A 24,351-nucleotide genomic window follows, 5' to 3' on the forward strand; every position below is an offset into this window, starting at 1 on the left:
AGTTCGGTGGAAGTGGTTGAAACCCAAGTTAATGAGCATAGCAACCAAATTAAAGTATTACAGGAAGAAATACACAATATCAAGGAAAGGGTCATTACCATAAATGATAATCCTGATCAGATCACTAATAGCGACCATAGGCCAAATGAACCCAGATTAACTTTGGAAGAAAGTGATATATCGGAAAGTTGTACTGAGAGGGATGATAGTGCTTCTAGCACCGGGAAAGAAGACCGTATTCATCACATCGCCGGAAAACCAGATACGTAAAGTCTCATTATTTGAAACAGTCTCATAATCATCATCCTTTCAGATTAAGTGAAATAAGGTCTTTAACGAAATTTAGTGGAAGGTCAGAAGACATACCTGCAAGTATATTTTTAGAAAAGTACGAAGAAGAATGCGATTTAATTGAGGTAGACAGATCAAAATTTCTTAAGATTTTACGTTTTGCTACCACCATGCTCTGTTTGGTTCAAAGCGATCAGGGGGAGTTTACGCAATTATTTAGATTTTAAGAACGCACTGCTTTCCAATTTTGAGAATTATTTTATGTTTGCAAACCGAGACGCTTTGGTTCGAAACAGACGGTATGATCCCAAAATTGATAAAAATCTTACTGATTTTGTGATTTCCGTATATAATGAGTTGAAATTAATTAATCCATACCAACAGGAATCACGAATCATAGCATCGATCCGGATATTGTTACCTTTTAGGTTGCAGCAAATATTGTTTTCTGCACATTGCATTAATTTCAATCATCTAATTAAGATAGTACAAAATTTTGAAAATCAATCAATGGTGCAAAGTAACACTAATCGAAACCAAACTAATAACAACCGAAGCCAAGCCAATCATATTCCAATCCGAAATATCAATGTGAGTGAAGAATGTAGTCCTAATGTAAGAAGTACTGATAGGTTCAATTATACCGGTAATATAACCGAACCCAATTTCAGAAGAAATATAAATTAGGGATGGCCACAAAGTTCCGGTTCCGGCGGAACCGGTTCTCGGAGATCCGGTTTTCGGAACCCGTTCTGGACCTGGATCCGAAAACCCGGTTCCAGGACCGGATCTTAGGAACAGCTTCCAGACCTGGATCTGAAAACCCGGTTTCAGACCTGGATGCGAAAGCCCCCAAACACCCATAAAGGAGGCACAAGTTCACCTTCAAAACAGTGCAAAGAGGACCATGCGCTTGTGCCCTCCCCGCCCAGACCCGCTTGTGCCCCCAGAAAAAAGATTTGGTCCACCAGTGGGTGTTTAGCCAAATGGGTTGGCCAGTTTGCCTGTTTGGTCAATGAGTTAGCCAGTTACCCAGTTTATTTAGTCAAGTGAGAGAAGCGGCCGCCGCCTGAGCGCCTGCCTGTCGCTTCCACCATTTCATCTAGCACACTGTTCACATCCTGCCAGCAGCTCGGTTTTAGCGTATGGATGGTCTCAAAGTTTCGGTTCTTGGAGATCTGGTTTTCAGAACCGGTAGTGGAACCGGTTCCAGACCTGGATCCGAAAACCCGGTTCCAGAACCGGATCTTGGAAACCGGTTCTAGACCTGGATCCGAAAAACCGGTTCCGGAACCGGATCCGTTCAGACCCGAAAACCGGTTCTGGCCATCCCTAATATAAATAGTAATCGTACAACATTTAGAACTCACGTAAACAGTTATCTATTTTTTCTCGAAATGGGTTTCATAACAATTTCATAGGTGGCAGAAATTCTCAAAATAGAAACCAAGATACCGTGGAAGCAAATAATAGGCAGAACTGTATACAAGATTGTGGCGTGCAATGTAATTTAACCGAATTCTTTGGTAATGTAACTTAAGCTAATGTTGTGGCGCCCGAGAAAACATATTCAATTGACTTTTGTTTTATTTCACTTTAAATATCATAAGGAGTTCATTTGTCATTCGTACTTTGTTTGAATTCTATATAGATAGTATAAATAATGTTCTTAATGTAAATGAATACGAATATTGTCTATCAAAGTTATGCTAACTATGCCTTAATAAATAAAACATGTTATATTGTATTCTAACCCACATAAACTGCTAGTTCTTAATATATTTTTTTTATTTGTATTCTTGGTTAATGATATTAATCAACTCTTGTTTTGTTTCATTTTGAAATGAAATGAAATCTTTAAGTTTTACGTCCCACGGTTATGCCGGTTAGGCTAAAGGAGACGGTGATAATGAGAGATGAGTGAAATGGTGGAATGAAGAAAGTGGGAGGAAACGGGAGAACCCCGAGAAAACCCACGAGCACGGTGTTTGTCCACCACAAAGTTCACTTGGCGGGGGCTGGGATCAAACCCGGGACCCCAAGCACCAGAGGTGAACGCTCTACCACTGAGCCACCGCGCCCCCCTGTTTCATTTTGAGTATTGTTATGATTTCTTTGTAATTCGCTTCACTTATCAATATTGTGTTTTCAAAATCTTTTATAATTATCTTAATTATGCCCAAATGGAAGAAATACGTTATGTAACATTTCAATATATTTTAATTTAATTTGTTTATGAACTCCGGTGATATTGAATTATAGAATCTATTTTAGGACCTAAATAATCAGCAAAAGGATCGTATTTTGAATAAGTCCTCTTCGTCGATATTATAAAATTAAAATGAAATTGATTATTAAATGAATGTAAGATTATTGTTAAAAACAAAATGAAATTAAAATATATATGTATTATATTTTATATATGTGAGGGCTATTCGGAAAGTAAGCTAACCACGTATGTAAAATATGTAACGGTCAAGAATTCTTTCTTCAATTGTAATTAATTTAAGAAGTCCTCGTCGAGAGCCATATATCCAACGATATTGTATATCTGACATCTGTGAATTACTTTCATTTCTAATTGTAGCTATTTTGGGCAACGGTGCTTAAAAGTGCACAATATGTTATGAAGAAGAAGAAGAAAAATGTAGAATATATGTCGAGATAGATTGATGTTCATGTAATGGTAGTTGCTGTAACTAGAGATAGTTATTTGTTTCGTGTTGCTATAACAACAGAAAGATTATTCATAAAATTTTGAAAATAAAAAGTTAGTTGTGCTATACATTTGATGTGCCTGATTTTCAAGGCATGCAGTTATTAGAATTTGCAATTGCATATAAAAATTAAGGTACTGAATCGTGTTGACTTATCTAATGATTCGAATTGGGAGCAATATATGTAACAAAAGGAATCATAAATAACGTTACAACTACCTAAAAGATAAGCCCATTTAAATAACATGGGAATTTCGTAATTCCCCTTTAGACCCCTTAAAAACTAAAAATATTCACTTTTGGCAATTTTTCTGTGGGTTAGTTCCGGAAGGCTACAATCATGCCAAATTTCATCATTCTAATCCTGTCGGAAGTGCCTAAACATTTTGGAGTGTAGAAGAAATTATTAGACCTACCGTATTTTATTTTAAATAAAGAACTTTTTATAGTCTACTCAGAACAACTATTAATTCCCTCCCATTTAATTCCATTTCAAAGTTATATTGAATTTTATTGTTTGTCTTTGCAAAGCAGTGGCTTGTTCCTTAGCCCAAATTTCGATATCTTGGTTATGTATATCAAAGCCATTAGCTCGTGTTTGCCTTCAAGATTAGGAAGTTTTGACATCGATGATCTTCAAAGTAAGACGTGGACGCTTCGCTTATTAAACGGTGTAAATCAATTTTTAACTTGTTTTTTATTGATGACCCAAGTAAATTGCTTCATGATTTGTTTTTTTGTTTTTCTTTCTTTCTTTCTTCATTCACCACCAGTGTCACGAGACCAAACAATTACTTCCTTTTCTTGAACTTCCGGGTTTGGGTTAGTCTTCTAAACGGTCGTAATCCAGATCTATAGAGCTCGACACAAAACTTCTCCTTAACGATATTAAGCTTTCTACGTTGAGTTTACTGTTGTCCGCTAGGATGAAGTCTTAAAAGTCCAGTGTAACAGTTACATCGTCGTCGTTATTTTGCAGTCTCCAATCAGTATATCGGAGATATTCTGTGAGCATCTTTGCTCTCGGTCGTTTATTGGACAATCATTGATTATGTTGTGGTCGAAGAAATTTACAAGCAAATCAAAAATGTTCTTCATGTTGTGCTTCGGCGTTTTCTTTTTATATATCACTTCGCAAGTTATACGAAACAAGTCGCACAAAACACAAATCCAGTAATTGACGTTGCTGCAAGTACCTTAGTTTAGTAGAAATTGGGAAAATGAGTCTATCACGTAATTTTGGAATGCAATCGAACGGGATGAAATGCATAATAGTTCTGAGCAAGCCCGCAACTAGAGGGGGCTAGGGGGCCTGCCCCCTAAAAATTTTTGGCCCCAAACCACAATGCATCATTATGTGTTTCTTTAATACAAAAATGAAGTTTTGATATTTCTGAGATCCGTTATAATAAATTAATTAGGCCTATAATTCTCAGCCATTTCGCTAGCCGTTTGCCTTGACACAATGTGAAATTCGCGTATTTGTTTGCGGTAAGCAATTATAGTTGATTTTTGCCTTTTTTGCGTTGTGTTGCTGTCCGCAAAGATACGGAGACTGCGGAATGTGCCTCGGAGAAATTAGGGAGCTAGAGTGAAGGAAGAGGATGAGAATTTCGAATATCAGATATGAGTAATTATTCATATATAGAAAGGTTTCGAATTGTTACTTTTCTTCCCCTAGCATACTTATGGACCCCCAAACTTTTGTGGCTGGTTGCGGCTCTGTTCTGTTCTGCTCGGCTCTGTTCTTATTTTTCCCACACTTCCTGGTAAGAGAAAATTTTGGGCCCAGTATCTGCATTCCACAGTTCTACAATTTAGTTAGTTAGACATCAACGCCAATTTGGAAGAAAAAGGAGATTTCGATCTTTTCATTACTAGTATCTCTCACAACGCAATAGAAAAAAAATCCTGTAGATTTTGTACGGAAAGATTGTTATTTGATTGGAATGAGTGTAACAACTATGTACTAGTTGAGTGCCTGTATATGTGTACTCTGAATCATTTTTATACACGAGTATCTGTAAATTACTTTATAAGTGGTGCACAATGAAAGTGAGGGAATGCTTTTTAAGTTAAGGTAATCAACGAGCCATTTACTACTAAACGAGTTCAACCTCAACTAAGTATAATTCTTTATCCTCACAGGAAACACGCACAGACACACTACGAGTACACGATCATTCATGAAAACTGAACCACCACCACCACCACCACCACCACCACCACCACCACCACAACAACAACAACAACAACAACAACAATAACAACAACAACAACAACTACAACTACTACTACTACTACTACTACTACTACTACTACTACTATTATTATTATTATTATTATTATTATTATTATTATTATTATTATTATTATTATTATTATTAAAACTTACCTGAAGATTTCTTTTTTTTTAATTTAGAATGAAAACATTTTTTTATACTTAATCTTTTTAATCTCAAGCGATAAGCCCAATTCAGAAGCTTCAAGGAAAACGCGCCGCGTTTCGAGGAAATTCACGAAAGTTATCATTAAACGTAATCTTCATTCACCCCTTGCTCTTGATTTAATTAGTTAGTTAGACTACAGGCTCAAGCAATAGGGGTAAATATTCTTATATATATATATATATATATATATATATATATATATATAAAAGAGAGAGAGAGAGAAAACGCCATGTTTTATGAAAACAGTTTTTTTTTTCTTTCACGAAATTGTAAACGTGTTTTTAATAAATTAGTTAATAAATTCGTTTCTTTAGACTTGACCGATTTGAACCTTAAGTAATGAATAAGGTTGGAATTTTTGTTTTGTTTAATATTTGCTTTCTTGCAAAACTTGGCTTTGCTTTCTTGTAAAGCTTTCTTGCAACTAGGGTAGACTGTGAGTAAATCTTGTAGTACGTCAAAATCGGATTCCATTTTGCTTTATTAGCTTTACATATACATGCAAAGCCATGCTTAAATAGAATTATTCAGATTCTGCAGACAATGTATATAATTACTTTATGAGTGAAAAAGAATGTTTAAGAATTCCAGAAATAATGTTAAAAATATTGATTCGGTGATCTGTGAGCATAGGTTGGAAATTATTAACACAGAAACATCATACAGGAGAATGCATTACGTTAAGAAGTGCAATGCTATAAAAGTAGTTCTTTGTTTATTTAAACATTGAACTGAAACTTGCTTTAAAATGTCAATGGTGAATTATTCATCGAAACGGTGCAGTTAATTATAAAATATAGACACTTACTAGGTAAGTTTTTGATTACTATCGAACTACGATTTCTTAAGGAACTTCCTTATATGGAGGCAAGTTTCTAACATCACAAAAGTCCAAGACGTTCGAATATCACCTGATAGTAGAAAGGTAAAAGGAATTATCGAGTAGTCAAAGGATTTTTTTTTTTAAGTTAACAATAAACAACAATTTGAAATTGTAAAGTGCTTTATAGTAACTATGTAAAAGTTTCCGGCACTTTTTTCACACAACTGTACTTTACACACATTAAACATAGTTTGTACATATTTATATACAATGTTGTTTTTACAATATATATTTGAATGCATATATTAACATTTTGCTCATACTGTTTTCAACACAATATATATCTTTATATGTACACATATGCTTCTTATATACATAATAAATATCTGCAAATATTTATTTATATACTTAAGTTTTAAAAAGATTTAAAACAGTTTTAAGAGGTAAATAATCTATGATTCATTACCACATTGTACTCACGTTCTTTTCTTTTTAGAAGAATACAATATCAAGAATACAATATATTTCCCTAACCCCATACATATATATATCTTTGAACTTGATATCTGCAGCTAAAATCCACAAACAGACTGCAGCAACACTATTAAAATATGAATATCGAGCTGTGGACCTCACTGATTTCACACAGAAAGGAGAAACTATCTTCTGTCTCACTCTGGAATAACAAGGAAAAATATACATTTAGAATTAAGAATTCATTGTAGCAAGGAAAAGAAAAAAAAAAAAAAAAAAAAAACACTTTAGAAAGTACTATAGATGGAACTGCTTCCAAATACTGTTTGTAAACAGGCAAAACAGACTTAAGACCGAATCATATGCAAGACCAATAAATTACATCAACTTTTAAAAAAGGGGCTCTCCCGCGGCTATGTGGATAGCGTGCATACACACCTTTGGCACGGGATACACATGTCTGGTTCCCGGTTGGTCTTCATGAGGTACGGATGCCACGTTAACTGTAGGGCCACGTCTTATATAGTCTCGCTGCTGAACGGGATGCTAAACTCACACCAAGTCAAAGCAAATCCAGAGTTGAAAAGTGTTCCGACTTTTTTCTTTTTTAAACAGGACTACCGAGAAGTTTTCGTTCACTTTACCTCACATCATACATATTTTTTGGGAATGCAATTTAAGAACGAATGTAGAGAAAGGAATTTAGAATTTACAAGGGTGAGTCATAAACCTTGCTATATTCTGGTACACAACATACTTGCAATTACAATACAACGAAAGCAGGCTAACAGTCAAAGTATAGCCCCTCGTACTGGAATGTATGCAGCCACCTTCCTCTTAGTTCCTCGATACCACGTCTTGTTCTTGGAGGCAAAGAAATAAATCCACCTGCTGGATGCTGAAGCATTGTGGTTCTAGAAAGTGCACCATGGATCGAAACAGGCTGTAATCCGAAGGGGCAGGATTATATGTTGGGCATGGCATCAACTCAATGTCATTAAGTTCCTGCTTTTTTTGTTTTTCGATCCGAGCGTGATTTCGCGCTATCCTGTTGTAACAGTGAGCGCTTTCGGTTCACCAATGCACGATATTTTCAGTGTAGTGCAGTATATATCGTCTCCAACTGTTCGGAATAAAGGTTGGCATTGACAATACGATCATTAAGAACGAACTCGGAAGTGAATTACCCCATCGTAATTTCACCGCACAATGCGGGACCTTAGCTCGAAATAGCTCTATTTGACGACAGGTTCTACAAGTTGGCTCTTGTCCGACCATTCTTTACGCACATTCCGGTTTCGGAAAATACCCACTTTTCTTCGCATGTGACAATCTGTTGCTGGAAAAGCACATCACGCGGATTTTGCATCAGCTGTCAGCATAACTCTCTTCTGGGCCTGAGCTGGGGTCAACTCATGTGCCACAATACGGCAGTTCCTGATTGTTTTCCTGAGTTTGTGAAGGCCACACACTACAGTGAACTCAGATATGTCGAATCTGTTTGACAACTGTCGTGTGCTGGTGGATGGATTTTCTTCAATGGCATGTCGTACGACCTCAGAATATGTTATCCTAGGGCGACCGGACCTTAGCTAATCTTCGGCATTTTTACAACCTGTACAACATTTCTGGAACCAACGAGTTGTTAAGCTATGGCTCACTGCGCCTTTCGCATGAGAAATGTTTCGGGATATTGTGGCAGCGTTATGCCCGAGTACGAACTCATACAGTAACATTTCACGTATCAGACATTGTTGAGCATTCACCGTCACTGCCACTAAAAATGGACTGAAGATTCTGACGGAGTGACGGCCTCCGTGTTAAATAATCCACTTGTCACAGTACCTCTTAGGCCAGTTTGATTTTGTACTTACGGTTGATAACAGCTTATACACGCGCCTGCTGTTTGGGTTGTGGAAATATTCCAAGACTCCTTGTAAAACAATATAGTTTTAAATTGTAGTTTCCAACTACTTGCAACGATTTTATAATTTATTCACCTGCTACTATAAATGAATCTTCATTATTTCTTACTGTTACTAACAATTCCATCCAAATTGAGGGCTATTAATTCCTACACGGAATATGACTATCCGGATATTTTTATACATACTGAATATGACTATCCGGATACTTTTATACATACATTTTATCTCAAGTATTTTGAATAGGCAGATTATATATGTGAATAGTCTTTTTTTTTAGTTTAATGTCCCACTTTATCTGCCATTGAGGTTATGGGAGACAGTGATCATTAGACTGATGATAACAGTGGAATGAAATAGGTTGAGGAAACGGGAGAACCCTGAGAAAACCCACGCAGCAGGTGTTTGTTCACCACAAAGTTCATTTACCGCGGGCTGGGATCAAACCAGGGAACCTTACGCACCAGAAGTGAACGTTCTACCACTGAGCCACAGTGGTCTCCATCTGTGGATATTAAATATCTAACTGTTCAATACATTTGCAGATCATAATCTAAGTTGTTAATTATATCATAACTCACTAAATAGAGCACAGCATCATAGCTACGTAATTTGTCATCCATATTCGACATCAGAAATGGAATTAATAGTTTAACCATTAGAAAAATGCATAAATATTCAAATGAATTCGTATCAGTTTTGCCAATGAATCTCTTAAGAGTATGTAATCAGCAGCTAGATAACTGCTACCGCTTTTAGCTCTTAAAATGGAAGGGAAGGTATGCTTGGAGAATTTAAAAGGAGTCTTTTAACTCAGTGGAATAAAAAGTAATCAAAATTGTTAAGGTGGATCACTAGGTGTTCTTGGTGCAACGCTAAATGCTGCAGGAATAGTGCAGTGTTGCCAGATAATAAAGAAATAATCATGGAATTCTGCTTGGATACTTACTGGAGAAACATTGGTTTAATTTTTCACAATCAATGCTTAAATTCGTTGTAAAAATTGTTTCGATAAAACTAAATATTGTATGATATATATATTTCAAACGCAAGAACTTGCTATAGGGATCGGTTACTTACTGATTTTTTTAGTAACACGATTTCCTGACGAGTTAATATACAGTCATTATTATTATTATATCTTATTAATATTAGTGGTCCTACGTTTTTCGCTCAAGTAAAGAATAGTACTTATAGTCGATGAAAGCAGGGGCGCATGAGTTTTTGTTTTAGAGTACACATCTGAAGTGTAATTAATTTCGAAAGCATAGCGAAAGTGAATAATAATAATAATAATAATAATAATAATAATAATAATAATAATAATAATAATAATAATAATAATAATAATAATAATAATAATAATAATAATAGTGTATAATTATTTTAACATGTTTTTGAATATAATCAAGAGCAATGCTTAACTGACATTATTGTGGTACTCCCTGTCCAATCTTAAAACAACGTCGTGAAGCAGCGTGAAGAATGGTAGGTTCACAATCCATAGCGGTTTTCGCAAAATTTACAGATCGCAATGCTACGCGAAAAATGCAACAAATAATTATTATTACTACTATGATGACTATCGCAAAATAAAACGCAAATCTTACGTTGCGTTCATGCATACCGATAGGAAATGGACCCCCGAAGCAAGTGTGTGGTACGATTTCAATTCTAACTATTGGTATAGTTCTTTCAAAACGTTTTTCCTTTTCAAATATTTTTGTCGTCTAACGGAAGACAATCTTTTTCAATTATGTTTCATCCATGCGTCTATGAAAAGGAAAATTCCCCTTCATCAATACAGAAAAAAGAATCAGTTTGTATGTGTCAACAAATTCGTATGTACTCGTATAATTCTATCTCGCTATAATTCTCGAAAATCCCTCCAAAAGTCAAGAAGACTGCATAAAGCATTCACTCTTCAGTCGAACTATCAATTAAAGACTGACATATTATGCTAACAAAAACATAATTTTTAATTTTGCCGAGAATGAATAAAAACAAAAGTATTTAACTTTCACAAACTGTTAAATATCATTAAAATGATAACTGTTAAACATCATTGAAATCATACGATAAATCACTTGAATACAGGTTTTCGGGTCATAAAATACGTGTTGTATTACGTTCTGTCTCTCTAATTTTATTCCCCACGAGACGAGACGAGACGAGAAATGATTTTCGTCTCGTCTCGTAAATTTCGTAGAAGACTCGTTCCGAAATTTTTCTTGTTTTGTAAATTTATATACACAATTTAAACCCTATTTTTTCCTTAATTTCATTTACAAACTATTAGAATCTTCCACGTCACAACTGGTTCAGGAAAAATGTTATATAACAAGAATTAAACCATATTTATTATTGGAATATATTATGTAATTACTTGCGTACATTTAAATGTTGATAACTGCTGTTCGTTATATTCGTACAATCACTTCTAATATACGTTGATGGAAGAAGAAATTATGTTTTATTCCCCTTCTATTACTTTACATAATCATAAATATATAATTTTCTTTCGTAAATTACATATTCTTTTCCTTAGCCCCAATAATCTTATGGATCAATCTATCAAACTTTACTTCTAACGTGGTAACAATATCACACACGCCTAGATTACAACATATCGACTAACTGGATGCTTCACAGTTACTACTCTGTTCTTAAACTTTTTTCCTGCTTTTTCTTGTCCCTGTGTCCCTGTCCCTATGTCATAGCTTGAACTCTTTCTACCGGTATATATCTTTGACTAAAAACAGCACGAAGAATGTTTCATCCTTTTTTATGAAATAAACTTTCAACCTTCTAATATATTGCTATGAAATTATATTAGATTTGATAGATTGTTTTGCTTATAATGTAGTTAGAAATTTTACACACTAATTATAGAACAGTCTATGTATACTCGTATAATAATACAGGATTAGCATTCCTTACAAATGGAAAGCATCTTACCTCATAATGCTTTAACCCTATTTTGCAGCTGGGGCTATGGTTGCTTCGGAGTTTGTTGTTCAGAAGTAGTTGGCCGTGGAGATATTATAGGAAGGCTTGGTATATTAGTTCCTTCGATTAAACTGGGATTTAAAAGTAAAAGAACACTGGGTGTGCATACTGGAACAGTTGAAGAAGTTACAGCAGGGGTCCCTGGAAAACAAACAGATTCTGTTGATCGTAATAATGACCCTAGAGTTACAACAACATTACTCAATTTTCAGCTCAATGTTGTAACCTCATGAAGTTTTAAGAAACACAACCCCTATGAAAATATGTTATTTCAGTAAAGATAATTTAAACCTAATTTCATCAGTATTTTCACAATAATAACGCCTTTAATTCTTGTTTCTATTATCTTTCAGACCAAAAATAAAATAAATATATAAATACAATTAAAAATCTAGAAAAAATTGGTCCTTAATAGATTAAAAATACAAGAAAAAGCCCGTTAAAAGCCGTAGTGCTATCACTAAGAAAACTGCCTTCTCGCAGGAGCGCACAGGGAAGACTTTATATCCCCTGAAGATAAGAAGTACGTACGTAAGAACCACGAGAAGAAGCAGATTAATATTGACAGCTACATTTTTAACTATTGGTACACACACTAACCCAAGATTTGGAGTTAACAGTTGTACATAAAATGATCTTAGACTCACATATTCACACATGATAACTTGAAATATTTCACGAATTCAAATTGTAAGCATAGTGTGTAAATACTATGTCTAAGATTGTCTTACTTAATATCCAACTGTTACCTCCAACTTCTGAACTAGTGCGTGGGTGATCACCAATAGTTAAAAAAGTGAATGCGGATGATATGTTGTCTTTGAAAAAGACTAAATTGAATAACATGTAAAAAATCTTTCTAAAGCCTACGTTAGGGGTGAAAAGCTTCGATTTAACATGGGCCATAAATACTGTTCATTATCGTATATTTCGGAACTATGAAATGCAGTTGTACCGAGGGAAGCTTCATTGGAATATTAAACTTGTAATTTATTATCTTTATTGTTGATTTCCGTACTCAGATTCTGATTAATAAATTATAATGTTAATATTTCCCATGGAGCTTCTATCAGTACAGCAGCATTAACATATATGTTGTTTATATTAAACTATTGTCATAAAAAATTTAAAGAAAAATTAAAAATTAAAAACTAACTATATATATATATATATATATATATATATATATATATATATATATATATATATATATATATTTCTTTTCCAAAATAACAGAACACAATATTCTGCGGACCAGAACTTTATTCAGCCTCTAAAGTTTAAGTGCAATACACTGAAATACTATCCACTACTCGAGTTTCTTCGTAACGCTACAATAATCTAATTGTCAATTTAGGGTTTAATAGAAACCCTACAATAATCTTATTTCATATCCAAATCCCACAGACACACACTCACAACTCTCAGCTGTTTCAACAGAATATCCCAAACATCTAACGGCAGAGTATGTGCCTTATTTCCATAGCACTTTCATCCCAACACCAGAATACATAGGAAAGATTAGTGAGTGTTAATTGTACAGACAGATTATTTAATCAAAACTCATTGACATAGTCAATAAGGCGTCTATCAACAAATCAGACGACTAAGACTTGACAGCCAGTGAGGTGGGATTTATTCTCTCATGGGCTCAGTGAGTTTACCTAACCTGTCAAATGGGTATCTGGAGAAACAGGAGCAGAGCAGGTTAAAGCAATAGTGCTGCCCACATCATCATCTCTATGTGTGAGATCATGGAAGTGTGAAGCCTTATTTTCACACCGACGGTGGGCCACATGGATTATGTCCTGAACGAGAGGCGCACCTTTACCTTTCATTTTTCATTCCACCAACGTTAAAATACCAACGTACAGCTTAATCCTTATGGTGCCAAGAATGGAGGACGTTCTTCGAACCCATACTATTTAATAGGATGCACATTCAATATTCATTAAAATTGCTCACCCAAAAGCACTCAGAATACTCTAATGTGCATGTTTCTGCAAAGATTTTATTGTCTTCTCCTCAGCCCACTTTCTCTTCCTTTTTCTTTTTTCCTTTTTTTTTTCTCAGTACACTAACGCTGTCTGTGAAACTACATCCCAATGATTATCTTTTTCTCAACATAATTACTTTTTTTAATTTCAGAGTCTTTCATAAAATTACCAATGTATCTATATACTTGCCTTCCATAAGCACTAACTGGTATTCTATATAATTATAATTGACCAATTAATTTTCTTAGTTCCATTTGTTTTATTTAAGTTCTTTTTTCACTCTACTAACAAGCGTAATTGGTTTAAGAAAAGTGACAACATTAAACACTGCAAGTAAAACCACATGCACTACTTACTTTGATGTTAACACTACAAATTTTGAATTCAATCAATATTCCTCAAGCATCCAAAATGTGAATTATATTCCGTTTTTAATTATTATATTATTATGTACACACTGCATAATTTTAGATGCTTTTGGAGTAGGTAACTTTTATGAATATTGTAAACTATGTTTGTTGCTTGAACAAAAACATGATCACAAGAAATGTAAAGAACTGTTTTCTACTGCATTTGTTTCTAAATGTCTTGTTTTTACATTTGTTTCTAAAGTCACCATGTTTACACTTGTTGATAATGCATATCTTTATTTGTACCTGATTGACGATGTGTTGCAAAGAGTACTCAAGTACAAAGAAAAAAACACACCATGAGTAGAAGATAAACGAGGTACTGTGATTGCTACTCACATGTCTGCACAAAACATAGAATACCCAAACAGAAACACGCCACACTTGTGTTTAGATCACTTTGTTTATGAGGCATGTAAGTCTATTGTAATTTTATTATTTTCTCAGTATTGAAATTTAGTTTTATCTAATTTTCTCAATAGCTTCAAGAACAAATGTTCTATGAATACAAATGTTATTTATTTCGTTTAAGTAATAAAATGTCTTAAAAGTGCTACTTAAAATAGATGTTCTATTATGGGTTTAGTAGGTCTCACTCACCACATATGGTACGATATAGAAAAACCTTGGTACAATAAAAGTTAAGATTTCATTTCCACGGCATAAATTTTGTCAGTATACACCTACCTGTTGTGGCAGTGGAGTAGCTAGAAGGCGGAACAAACCCTAGAACTTTCTGAGCGGTGGTACCAATAGCAGCTGGAGATGGCACAGATGTTATTGTCGGCTGAACCTATATAGAAAGAATTATAAAACTGCATTATGAGAATGAATATAAGTAGAAGACATAACAATAAGATAAGGAATTTACAGAATAATCGACTTTGATAGTGTTTCATTTAAGTAATTTTGCCATTCCGGTCCCATTCCTACTAATTATTTTAGAACAAGGTGTTTCTAAAATTTAAAAAGTATCTAAGGAAAACAGATACTATAAAAATATGTAGTCACATAATGGCATTATCTCACATAATTAACTGATCGTTATTAAAACTACTACATTAATTTTTTAAAAGTTTTTAATTAATAACACTGAACTTTATTTAGATACCTTTGGATAACAATGACTTTTTTTTTTTAAATATTTATTACACATGTTTCTAGATTGATATTTCTATTTGTGAATTTAATTATGTGGTAATTTGGTACAGTAAATTTGATTGTTTATTTTCACATGAATGTTTGGAAGTATCTCAAAGGGGTGTTGCTTCTGCCATAACTTCTTTCACTCTAAATCAGTCTTATCTTGCACCTCGGACTGTTGTTCTTGTTCATCTTTAGAATTTAACTTCCACTATATTCCGGACCTCTTTGTGGCCATGGGCACGTGGCGTTGAGATGTAAGCTAGAATCACCAGAAAACTATTGTCGCTGCAATAGTCTTCTTAACTACAAAATACCCTATAAGCACATTTTTTTTTAACACGTATTTTGCATCTGAATTTTTTAACAATTTTCTTTGATTTACGTTTCTTTTATACCCTCATCCTACACTATACTATTTACATGTTCTGTATTCGTTTAAATCATATTACATTAATCACTTTCCAATTCTTAGATATATTTTTGGGAAACTTGTCCAACTTCTTCTAATGTTCCAAACCTCACTTCTTGTCATATAAAATTCTATACTGCCAAAAAAAAAATAAAGTTACTATGTCAATTATAGTGGTGTGATTTCTTTGTTATTATTATACACTTTAAGCTTTTTTCATTCCTTTGATGTTTATATTTTCTGAATAATATCAATAAGGCGGTATTTTTACTATGATTGTGTGGCTTTTCCGTACTATTTCAATAAGATTCCATTTCTATATGTTTTTTCAGACTGCTTCTTTCTTACCTGAAGAAATTTTGAAACCAACAAACTTGTAAAATTCTCACTCTATATCTGAAAAACAATCCATAAACTGACAAAATAGTAAATAGTATAGAATTTTATATAACAAGAGTGAGAGCTTGGAACAGAGGAAATTTTACGTACAACACAAGGTTTTTCAATAATATATCTAAGAAGTGAAAAGTGATAAAGGTATACAAGATTCAAATGAATACACAACACGTAAAAAGTATAGATTAGAATGAGGGCAGAATGGACATTAACCACATTTTAAGAAAACCAGTCTCGCCTTTGGTGCGAGAGGTCCTGGGTTCGATTCCCGGAGGAGGTACTCAGTCGGAACGTTGTAACAGCTTTTTCAGGCTAGCCATTCTGAGTGAGGTTTTCTTGTGTTTTCCTCATTCACACCAGGCAAATGCTGGGATGGTACTTAACGTAAGTCCCAGGCCGCTTTCTCATTCCTTCCCCCCCCCAATTCTCCGGACAGTGTGATTGCCGAGGAACATTATTCCTCATACGTGACAAGCTAACATGACCACAGATACCGAAAGCCCAGAAATCTAATTCCTAATCGTAAAAAAAACAGGTGAAAGTTATTAGAAAGTTATTTTAAACAAAATAAATGTTTAATTTAACATTGTGCATGTTCAGAATATTTGGGGGCATTTCTTCAGTTACAGGACTACAACATCTCTGGTTATTTTTAACCCACATCTCAACGCCATGAGTCGATGGCCACAGAGGAGCCGAAACATATAGTGGAAGTTAAATTCTAAATACGGAAAACAGTCCGAGGCGAAAGGTATGACTCTCATTTCGACTAATGCACCCTAGCAAGCATTAGCAATTATAACCTTTCAGTTTACTTTTAGCATTGAATTTTGTCTCGCCAATGCGCTCGTCGTTATATTTACATACGGCTTGATGCACGCTAGAAGTTTCTGTGTATCGACGAGAATCAACAATGATGGATACACCTGATTAGTTCTCAAATTAACTCAACAAATCGTACAATATCGTTGACAACTCTTCAAGAGGATCAATACTGCAATAATTTGAATATCTCAGTTTCAAGATAATCATAACATTATTTGGCAACATTTCTTTCCGCACCGGATCTGGCACCGAGAGATCTCCATTTATACCTGTCTTCAAGAAACGTATGTCCGGATACCACTGTCACATCACTAAAGATAAAACTGAAATCACATAGATTGCTCTAAAATATTTGCGCAAATTTCTGTTCAACCAGCATGAAAAATTTCATCTCATATTGTGGTAAGTGTTTGAGCAGGATTAATAAATGTATGGAGTAATAGTACTATGTTATCATAACCATATTACACACGTATTTCCAGACTGTGAACAGCCTTGTCGTTTACAAGCTTTGTTATCTTTGTTTAGATCATCTCTCGTACCATGTCGCTACAAATACTTACCACAGAGTCGTGTGATGTATCACCTTTCGAGACAACAGGACTTGTGGTAACAGACCCTGAGTTGGACAAATCAATTGGTGATGCATTTAATGGTGGCGAAGAGATGCTTGGAAAACTCGTCTGCGAAGGTGGATTACTTTGCGTTGACGTAAAATACGTTGAACAGATGGGCACTGCGGACACTCCTGGTTGAACAAAGAGTGGAGAAGATATGGGACTGGGCACTGCCGGTGACGCAGAGTATCTCGAGGATTCAGCATCAGCAAGAGAGCATGACACTGGAGAAGACGTATAAATCAGGCCTCTGGGAGAACTACTAACATCGCTTAGGCACGGTGAGGATATTCCAGATATTGACACTCCCACAAATGGAGATACGTTCTGCTGTAGGAGAATAAAATAATAACAAAAGTTGTAATCTAACATTTAATAATATTATAATAACAAGACAAAGATCAAACATGGAAATTATAATCTTATCTCTTTAATACGCTATCACGAAAGCAGGCCTTGATAATAGGCCGCAAAACATACAATTTTAAAAGCGACAAAGAGTTTACTACTACTAATCTCTTTTAACTCCTTCAAGTACGGTGGTGGCCGTAGCTTACCATATATTTGAATTTATCCTGTCGATAGAAGCATAGTGGTGAGACATTCTCCCCACCAGGACTTTAATTCTTGAAGCTTGCTCTTGTTGTCAGCAGATGGAAGCTGACTTCTATCATGTTGAAGCCGTGCTGTATCACTTATGGCGGGCTTGGTTGGTGAGAGTGGTTGTAGATTCATCTCTTTGTGCATGTTTTTATAACTTTGAGGTAAATAATTTAAATTTTAATTTTTAACATTTTCTGTTGAATATAAGTTGGGGAGTTTCATTTAGTGAAACTGTTATTTTGTCAGTTTTTCCTGGATTATTTGTGTTAAAATTTTACGTCGTTCTTCCTTTCAGAGTCAATGTTTTCAAATATTCTCACTATAATCAAATAATAAATATATAAGAATCCTTTGCATAAAAAGTAATGCTTATATTATTTCACTCATATGTATTTGTAGGTTTACACCGACACAGACTTCGGTACACGCTCTTAAGCATTGTCGAGATAAGGAAGTGTCATAGTTCTTGTTCAATATGATATGACATTGTTCTGCGGTTATGAAGAAATCCTTATTTCTATGCTCCTACCAGAGTTTGAATCCCTCGCCACTCGCACTGCACGCACGCGTCCTATTAAAATGGTTAAGATGTAGTATAAATATATTTCTGGATGAAAATAATCATAAGAAGAAGTAAAATAATCGTTTCTTCAATAATTTCTGACTATGTATACATAGTTATTTTTAGAAGTATCAAGTCTTTATGCACCATATATCCTGGGCATTAATGGTTTTTGCTTCCTTTATAAATTAGACACGATATTTACCTTTATAAACAGGCAAATAAATAGAGGAAAGTCACCAAAGTCACCCCTTTTGTTTTTGGACTGTATCTCTAATTATTATTATGTTTTTTATTTGCATTTCATTGCAATAATATCTTTGGTATGTTGTCAAACAGTACACATTAGTGAGTTCAGCATTTAGCTCATAAGATTTTGCTAAGGAATTATTTCATGAAAACTGGTGAAAATGCCCTTTAGGAAAAAGGTCTCCAAAGTCGGACCCCCCGTAATAACCGACATGGAAGTCACAAATAAAGTATCAAAACAGCACAAAACTTTATTTTACAAATGTGATACACATCTCTGAACAATAGAAAAAACATACGATACACTAAGTCAAATGAAAAACAAAAACGAAAAAATTTAAACCTCATTAATCATCCCTTTTACGACAGAAATCACAAATGAATATATCACGGTCATTTCCCGTGCAGGCATCGTGTATCTACATACCACATATTGCACATTGTATCTAAATTCATCCCTACAATCCATAGAGAAATTCTCCCCCCAAAACAAGGAATCAGCGTAACTGTCGTTTGGCACTCCTGCTTATGGAATATCCAAGTTGTTGTCTTCCTAGAAATGAACGAAACGTGACCACTCTCTCAACTGTCGTCTTCCCGATCACGAATTGTGCAAGTAAGACCTTTAGTTCACTCACTACATCCTCGTTTTTGTAGTGCGTTGTCTTGAAAAGTGTTGTTCTCTTGGGCGAAGATTTCTTTACCTTTACATTTGAGCTCGCCGCAGACGGAAGTAGATCATGTTTCTATGGTGAGGATGCTATGATAAAGATTTTGCCTTCTGAAACAATATGTAGGATGGATTTAGTAACAAGCTGCAATCCTTCGTTGACAATAAGGGATATCTTGTACAAAGATATTAGGGGTCCCCTTTCGGATATGACAAGGGGTCCGACTTAGGCAATCTTGTTGTTTGCATTCCACTTGACATTTAACAAGTTTCAACTGTATGTGCTACCGAACAAACAGCACAGTCACAAAGAATAGTACTTCTTAAAGATTAAACTGTACAAACTCTATCCACTAACCCCCTAAAACTTTCCCAAGTGACGGATTTTTGCACGGACGTCAAAAATTCCCTCCACACCAAAACAAAGAATGCCTGCGGGTGTTAATTGCTGTTTGGTGTTTAATCTTTCATAACATAACAATTACGTCTTTATCTTTTCGTTTCTATCCATTCCAACAGGTATAGCCACTTGTCTTGCGAAATAAACGGGGTGTCCGACTTAGGGGACGAGTCCGATTATGGTGACTTTCCTATATTATTTATACGTTTTGAACATTTGAAGTCCAGTGCCTAAAGAGTCTTTTACAGATGACTGAGCACGATACACGAGTCTTCATCCTTTGAAATTCAGAGGTTTCCAGACGACGACGATTTTATTTACGAAGACATTCCACCATGTCCTGAAAGCGGCATCTCGATGATTATCCTGAAGATAGGATGATCATTCCTACGTTCCAGAAGAATAAGCTAAAGCTGATTCCTCACGTCTAATGTTTTGTAACAGTGCTTCTGAGATTGAAGCTGAATTGCCGAAACAAATTAGAAAAAGTATTTACAGACTTAGGCAGTAATAGTACATACATCTCCAAATATAGCATCATCATCATCAGGTACTGTTATAGATTATTTGAGAAACGTAATCGGGAACGGAAACTGCTGCATCAGTCATTGGAGGAATAATCATAAGGAAACGAAATTTCATTTCTGTACAAGAAAGAAACCAGAAGTGTTCGATTAGAAAATTCAAATTATCACTAAAACATGCACCATTACGCAGGTGTTTGCGCAGTGAAAAGAACTGCTTCCAAGGAAAAGGAAGTCTTTCAGTTTTAAATCAGACGATTATGATGTGTATGTGAAGGAGACGGCGATAATGAGAATGAATGAACCTGAGGAATAAAGAAAGTGGAGGAAATGAAAGAATCCCGATAAACCCACACAAACGGTGTATGTAACCACGAAGCACACAGCGTAAACTAGGTTCGAACCTGGGACCTTACATACCACAGGTGAATGCTCTAACATTGAGCTACCGCAGCCCCAACTCTTTTTAAGAGTTTCTCCCGGTGACCAAGGCTTACTGCTTTCCCCTAACCAATCAAAAACTTGAAAACCTGATTCAGTTTATTTTGTACGCTGTATTATGCCATTGTAACGTAGAATAAGTAAAAGTTTTGAATTTCAATAAAAACTGAGTTTCTGTGCCGGAAAGCGTTAAGCCTACGTATTGTGTCAAAACACACTACGTACGCACGCGTGCAAGTAGAGTTTTTAAAAAGAAGTGATTAATTATATTTTAACAATCATTCTCAGAAGTGACACCCTGTTACTGACTTTGTTACAAATCACTATTACGACTATCTGAAATTGAAACCTACATAAAACTGAATATTTGTCCTTTATACAAATTCACACCGTTGGCTTGGCATACCTCCAGGTATAACATTAGCGAAGAAACGATAGACTATTTAGAATTTTTAGAATGCGTATTCTAAGGAGAAAATGTATAGAGTAGCTAAGCCCCTTAGGTTAGACAATCCAAACGGATCTACTATGCTTCAGTCTGTATACATTCAACCCGTCCGAAGATAGACCTTCTTAAATAATATTCTAGTTTTACGTTCTTGCTTACGAGCTTTATGCTAAAGAACAAGGATGATTATGATCATGAATTGGTGGAATAAGAATGTGGGAAAAACTGGAAAATCCCAAGAAAACTCACGGGGCACGATGTTGTCTACCACAAACTCAGATCGGAGATCGGAGCAGGAACCCCTCAACGGACACTTCTGCTAGTAACAAATAATGAAGGAATGGATATGGGAAACAAAGTAGAGGTATGAAAAAAATTAACTCAACGACTGAAACATTGACAGCAAAAGCGTTTGTGGTACAACAGTTCTTTTTACGATGAACCTATGAAGTACAGGTTCACGCAAAACCGAACCACCTACCGGGAATCGAACTCGGATCTCTCGAATGAAAGACAAGAACTCTAATCATTTACTCACAATAAAACTCACCAGAGGAAGCGAAATGACTATCGAACTTGTGAAAAACATTAGGATATCTCCAAAGAGGTAGCAGCACAATATTTGAATATATTAAGCAGAAACTTTAACGAGACAGGTGTGAGAAAACTTTTGTTACTGGAATCAGATCATAGAGCAAAACAGCATACAAATGTTTTGGTGCGAAACATTATTCATTTATAAGTAGAAACTAAAACAAAGACTATTAACAATTTTAACCATTAATTGTTTTACCAATTTTAGTCACTATTAAATTTACACTTCACTTACATTCTAAGAAGAAAATAAATTAATTATTTGCCTCAAATCTATATATCCAAATTTCAGAACATGTTACAGCTCATAGTCTCGCTGATTTAACAACTTAAGGGTTGTATCCCAAATAATCTTTCCGGGCAGGAAACTAGATTACTTGGCAGGATGTTTTAGACAATTATTGCTATTATCACTGAATCAGATCAACTGGGGCTAATTACTGTTTGCTCACTTGCATTCATATTTGAAAAGTAAAAAAATTAGTGTAAAAAATTACCTGCTGGTCACAAATTAAAGCGTTTAGTGTTAATAGACCAGAAACTCAGTCACTGGGTGGAAGGGGGGTTACCACTCCAGCCCAACTTGGTGCCAGTTCTAAGCTTCGAAATATGAGAAGGGTTGACATCAGGAAGGGCATCTGGTCGTAGAAACTACGGCAAAACTATCATGGTGGATTCTCTAAATAAAGCCTCGTAAAATACTAGGGCGTACTCCACAAGTGATGCACAGAGGTTTCGCCCGACTTCTGAGAGAAATGGGCAAGGACTACTGAGTCGAGGATGGGATCATTTAAGAAGTTAGATCACGTGAGGGTAAGAGCGGGAACACTTAATATCGAGACGATGAATGAGCGAGGAAGAGAGATTGCAATTCTGATGGAAAGAAAGAAATTGAGGATCCTGTGCATGCAAGAAACAAGACGGAAAGGTAATAAGGCAAGAGAGCTACGAGGTGGCTTCAAGTCGCTGTATAGTGGAGCAAATCGACACGGAAGAAACGTCGTGGTGACTGTTCTTTCCAGTGATCTGAAACATAGTGTGGTAAGTGTGAATAAGGGAAGCGACAGAGTGATGAGTATCGAGATATACAGGGATTACATTATCAATATTTAGGCGCATATGCTCCGCAAATACGGTGCGAGGAAGAAGGAAAGATAAAATTTTAGGAGGATTTGCAACATGAACTCCGCAGCACCTAGATAAAGGAGAGAGATTTATGGACAGCGACTTGAACGGGTATATCGGTGGAAGCAGGCAAGGAACTGAAAGAATACACGGTGGTTGAGGTGTGGGAGAAAGGAGAAAGAGTGATAGACTTTGTGATTTGCAATACATATTTTCAGAAGAGGAAGGAGCACTTTTTGTCTTACAAGAGTACTGCACAAGAAAGTTAAATCAATTATATTTTGTGTCGAAGGTAGTATCGGAAGGAAATTAAAAACTACAAGGTAATAAATGGTAAAGCCGTGACCTCATAGCACAGAGTGGTGAACGTAGACTGGAAGTTCGCGAGTAGATAAATGTTATGGAAGGAGTAAACCTGCAAAAAGTGGATGGACAAAATGGTGAAGGCTCATACTAATGGCCACAGAGAAGACTTTGGCAGAACTTCAGGACAGAATCACCCTCCAGTGAAATCAGGAAGTGCAAAAAGTTATTAACGTAAAGAGAGAAACAAAGAAAAAGTGGGATGATCCTGGTACAGAAGAAGATAAATAAAGCTTCAAGGAGGCAAATAAGGAAGAAAAGAGGGCAGAGGCCAGAGCAAAACTGCAAGCCCGGGATGAAATGATGATGAATTTGTAAAGAACAGGGGAAGTGAAGGAGCTATACAAGTTAACAAAAAAATACAGGTAAGATAACGAAGAATATTACTCATATTAGGCAAATGAAAGATGACAAAGGATTGGTGCTTGCCGATGAAGACAGAGTCAAAGAAAGATGAGCCAGTTATTTCGAAAAGCTTTTAAATGAAGAAAATCCAAGACAACTTTTCTGCGATGGAACTCCAAGTCTTGGAGCAGCATCAAGAATAAGGCATGAAGAAGTAACGAAAGAGTTGAAGATAATTAAGACGGGGATGCGATAGGTACGGATAGCATACCAGTAAAAGCACGAAAAAGTTTGGGATTAGAAGGTAGGGTGTTGTATGGGATCTGATGCAGAAAATCTATGAACAGGAAAAAATGCCAAGCCAATGGAGAGATAGCGTTATCATAGCATATTCAAGGGAAAGAGAGATGCACAGGACTGTGGAAACTACAGAATAACCAAGATAACGTCACATTCGATGAAGATTTTGGAGAAAAATGTAGAAGGGCATTTATGGGAAGCAACAGCAATAGAGAAAAAAATTGGATTTATGCAGGAA

At 35.4% G+C, this 24,351-nt stretch overlaps 1 protein-coding gene across 4 annotated transcripts in view; it reads right to left on the reverse strand.

Annotated features, from left to right (window-relative positions):
- Window positions 1-5,813: 5,813 nt before the first annotated feature.
- Window positions 5,814-24,351, reverse strand: part of garz (Sec7 domain-containing protein garz) — a 170,047-nt gene continuing 151,509 nt past the window's right edge. For 3 of the 4 annotated variants that reach the window (XM_081759310.1, XM_081759311.1, XM_081759313.1), the window contains exons 35-38: window positions 17,436-17,819; window positions 14,784-14,889; window positions 11,639-11,830; window positions 5,814-6,957 (exon numbers count right to left, since the gene is read on the reverse strand). In XM_081759310.1, the coding sequence (XP_081615436.1) occupies window positions 11,673-11,830; window positions 14,784-14,889; window positions 17,436-17,819 (648 nt within the window). In that variant the 3' untranslated portion in view covers window positions 5,814-6,957; window positions 11,639-11,672. The remainder of the gene's footprint in view (window positions 6,958-11,638; window positions 11,831-14,783; window positions 14,890-17,435; window positions 17,820-24,351) is intronic. The other variant, XM_081759312.1, reaches the window with a different exon arrangement.

Source organism: Thermobia domestica, chromosome 5 (genome assembly GCF_964235325.1).
Source record: "Thermobia domestica chromosome 5, izTheDome1.hap1.1, whole genome shotgun sequence".
NCBI lineage: Eukaryota > Metazoa > Arthropoda > Insecta > Zygentoma > Lepismatidae > Thermobia > Thermobia domestica.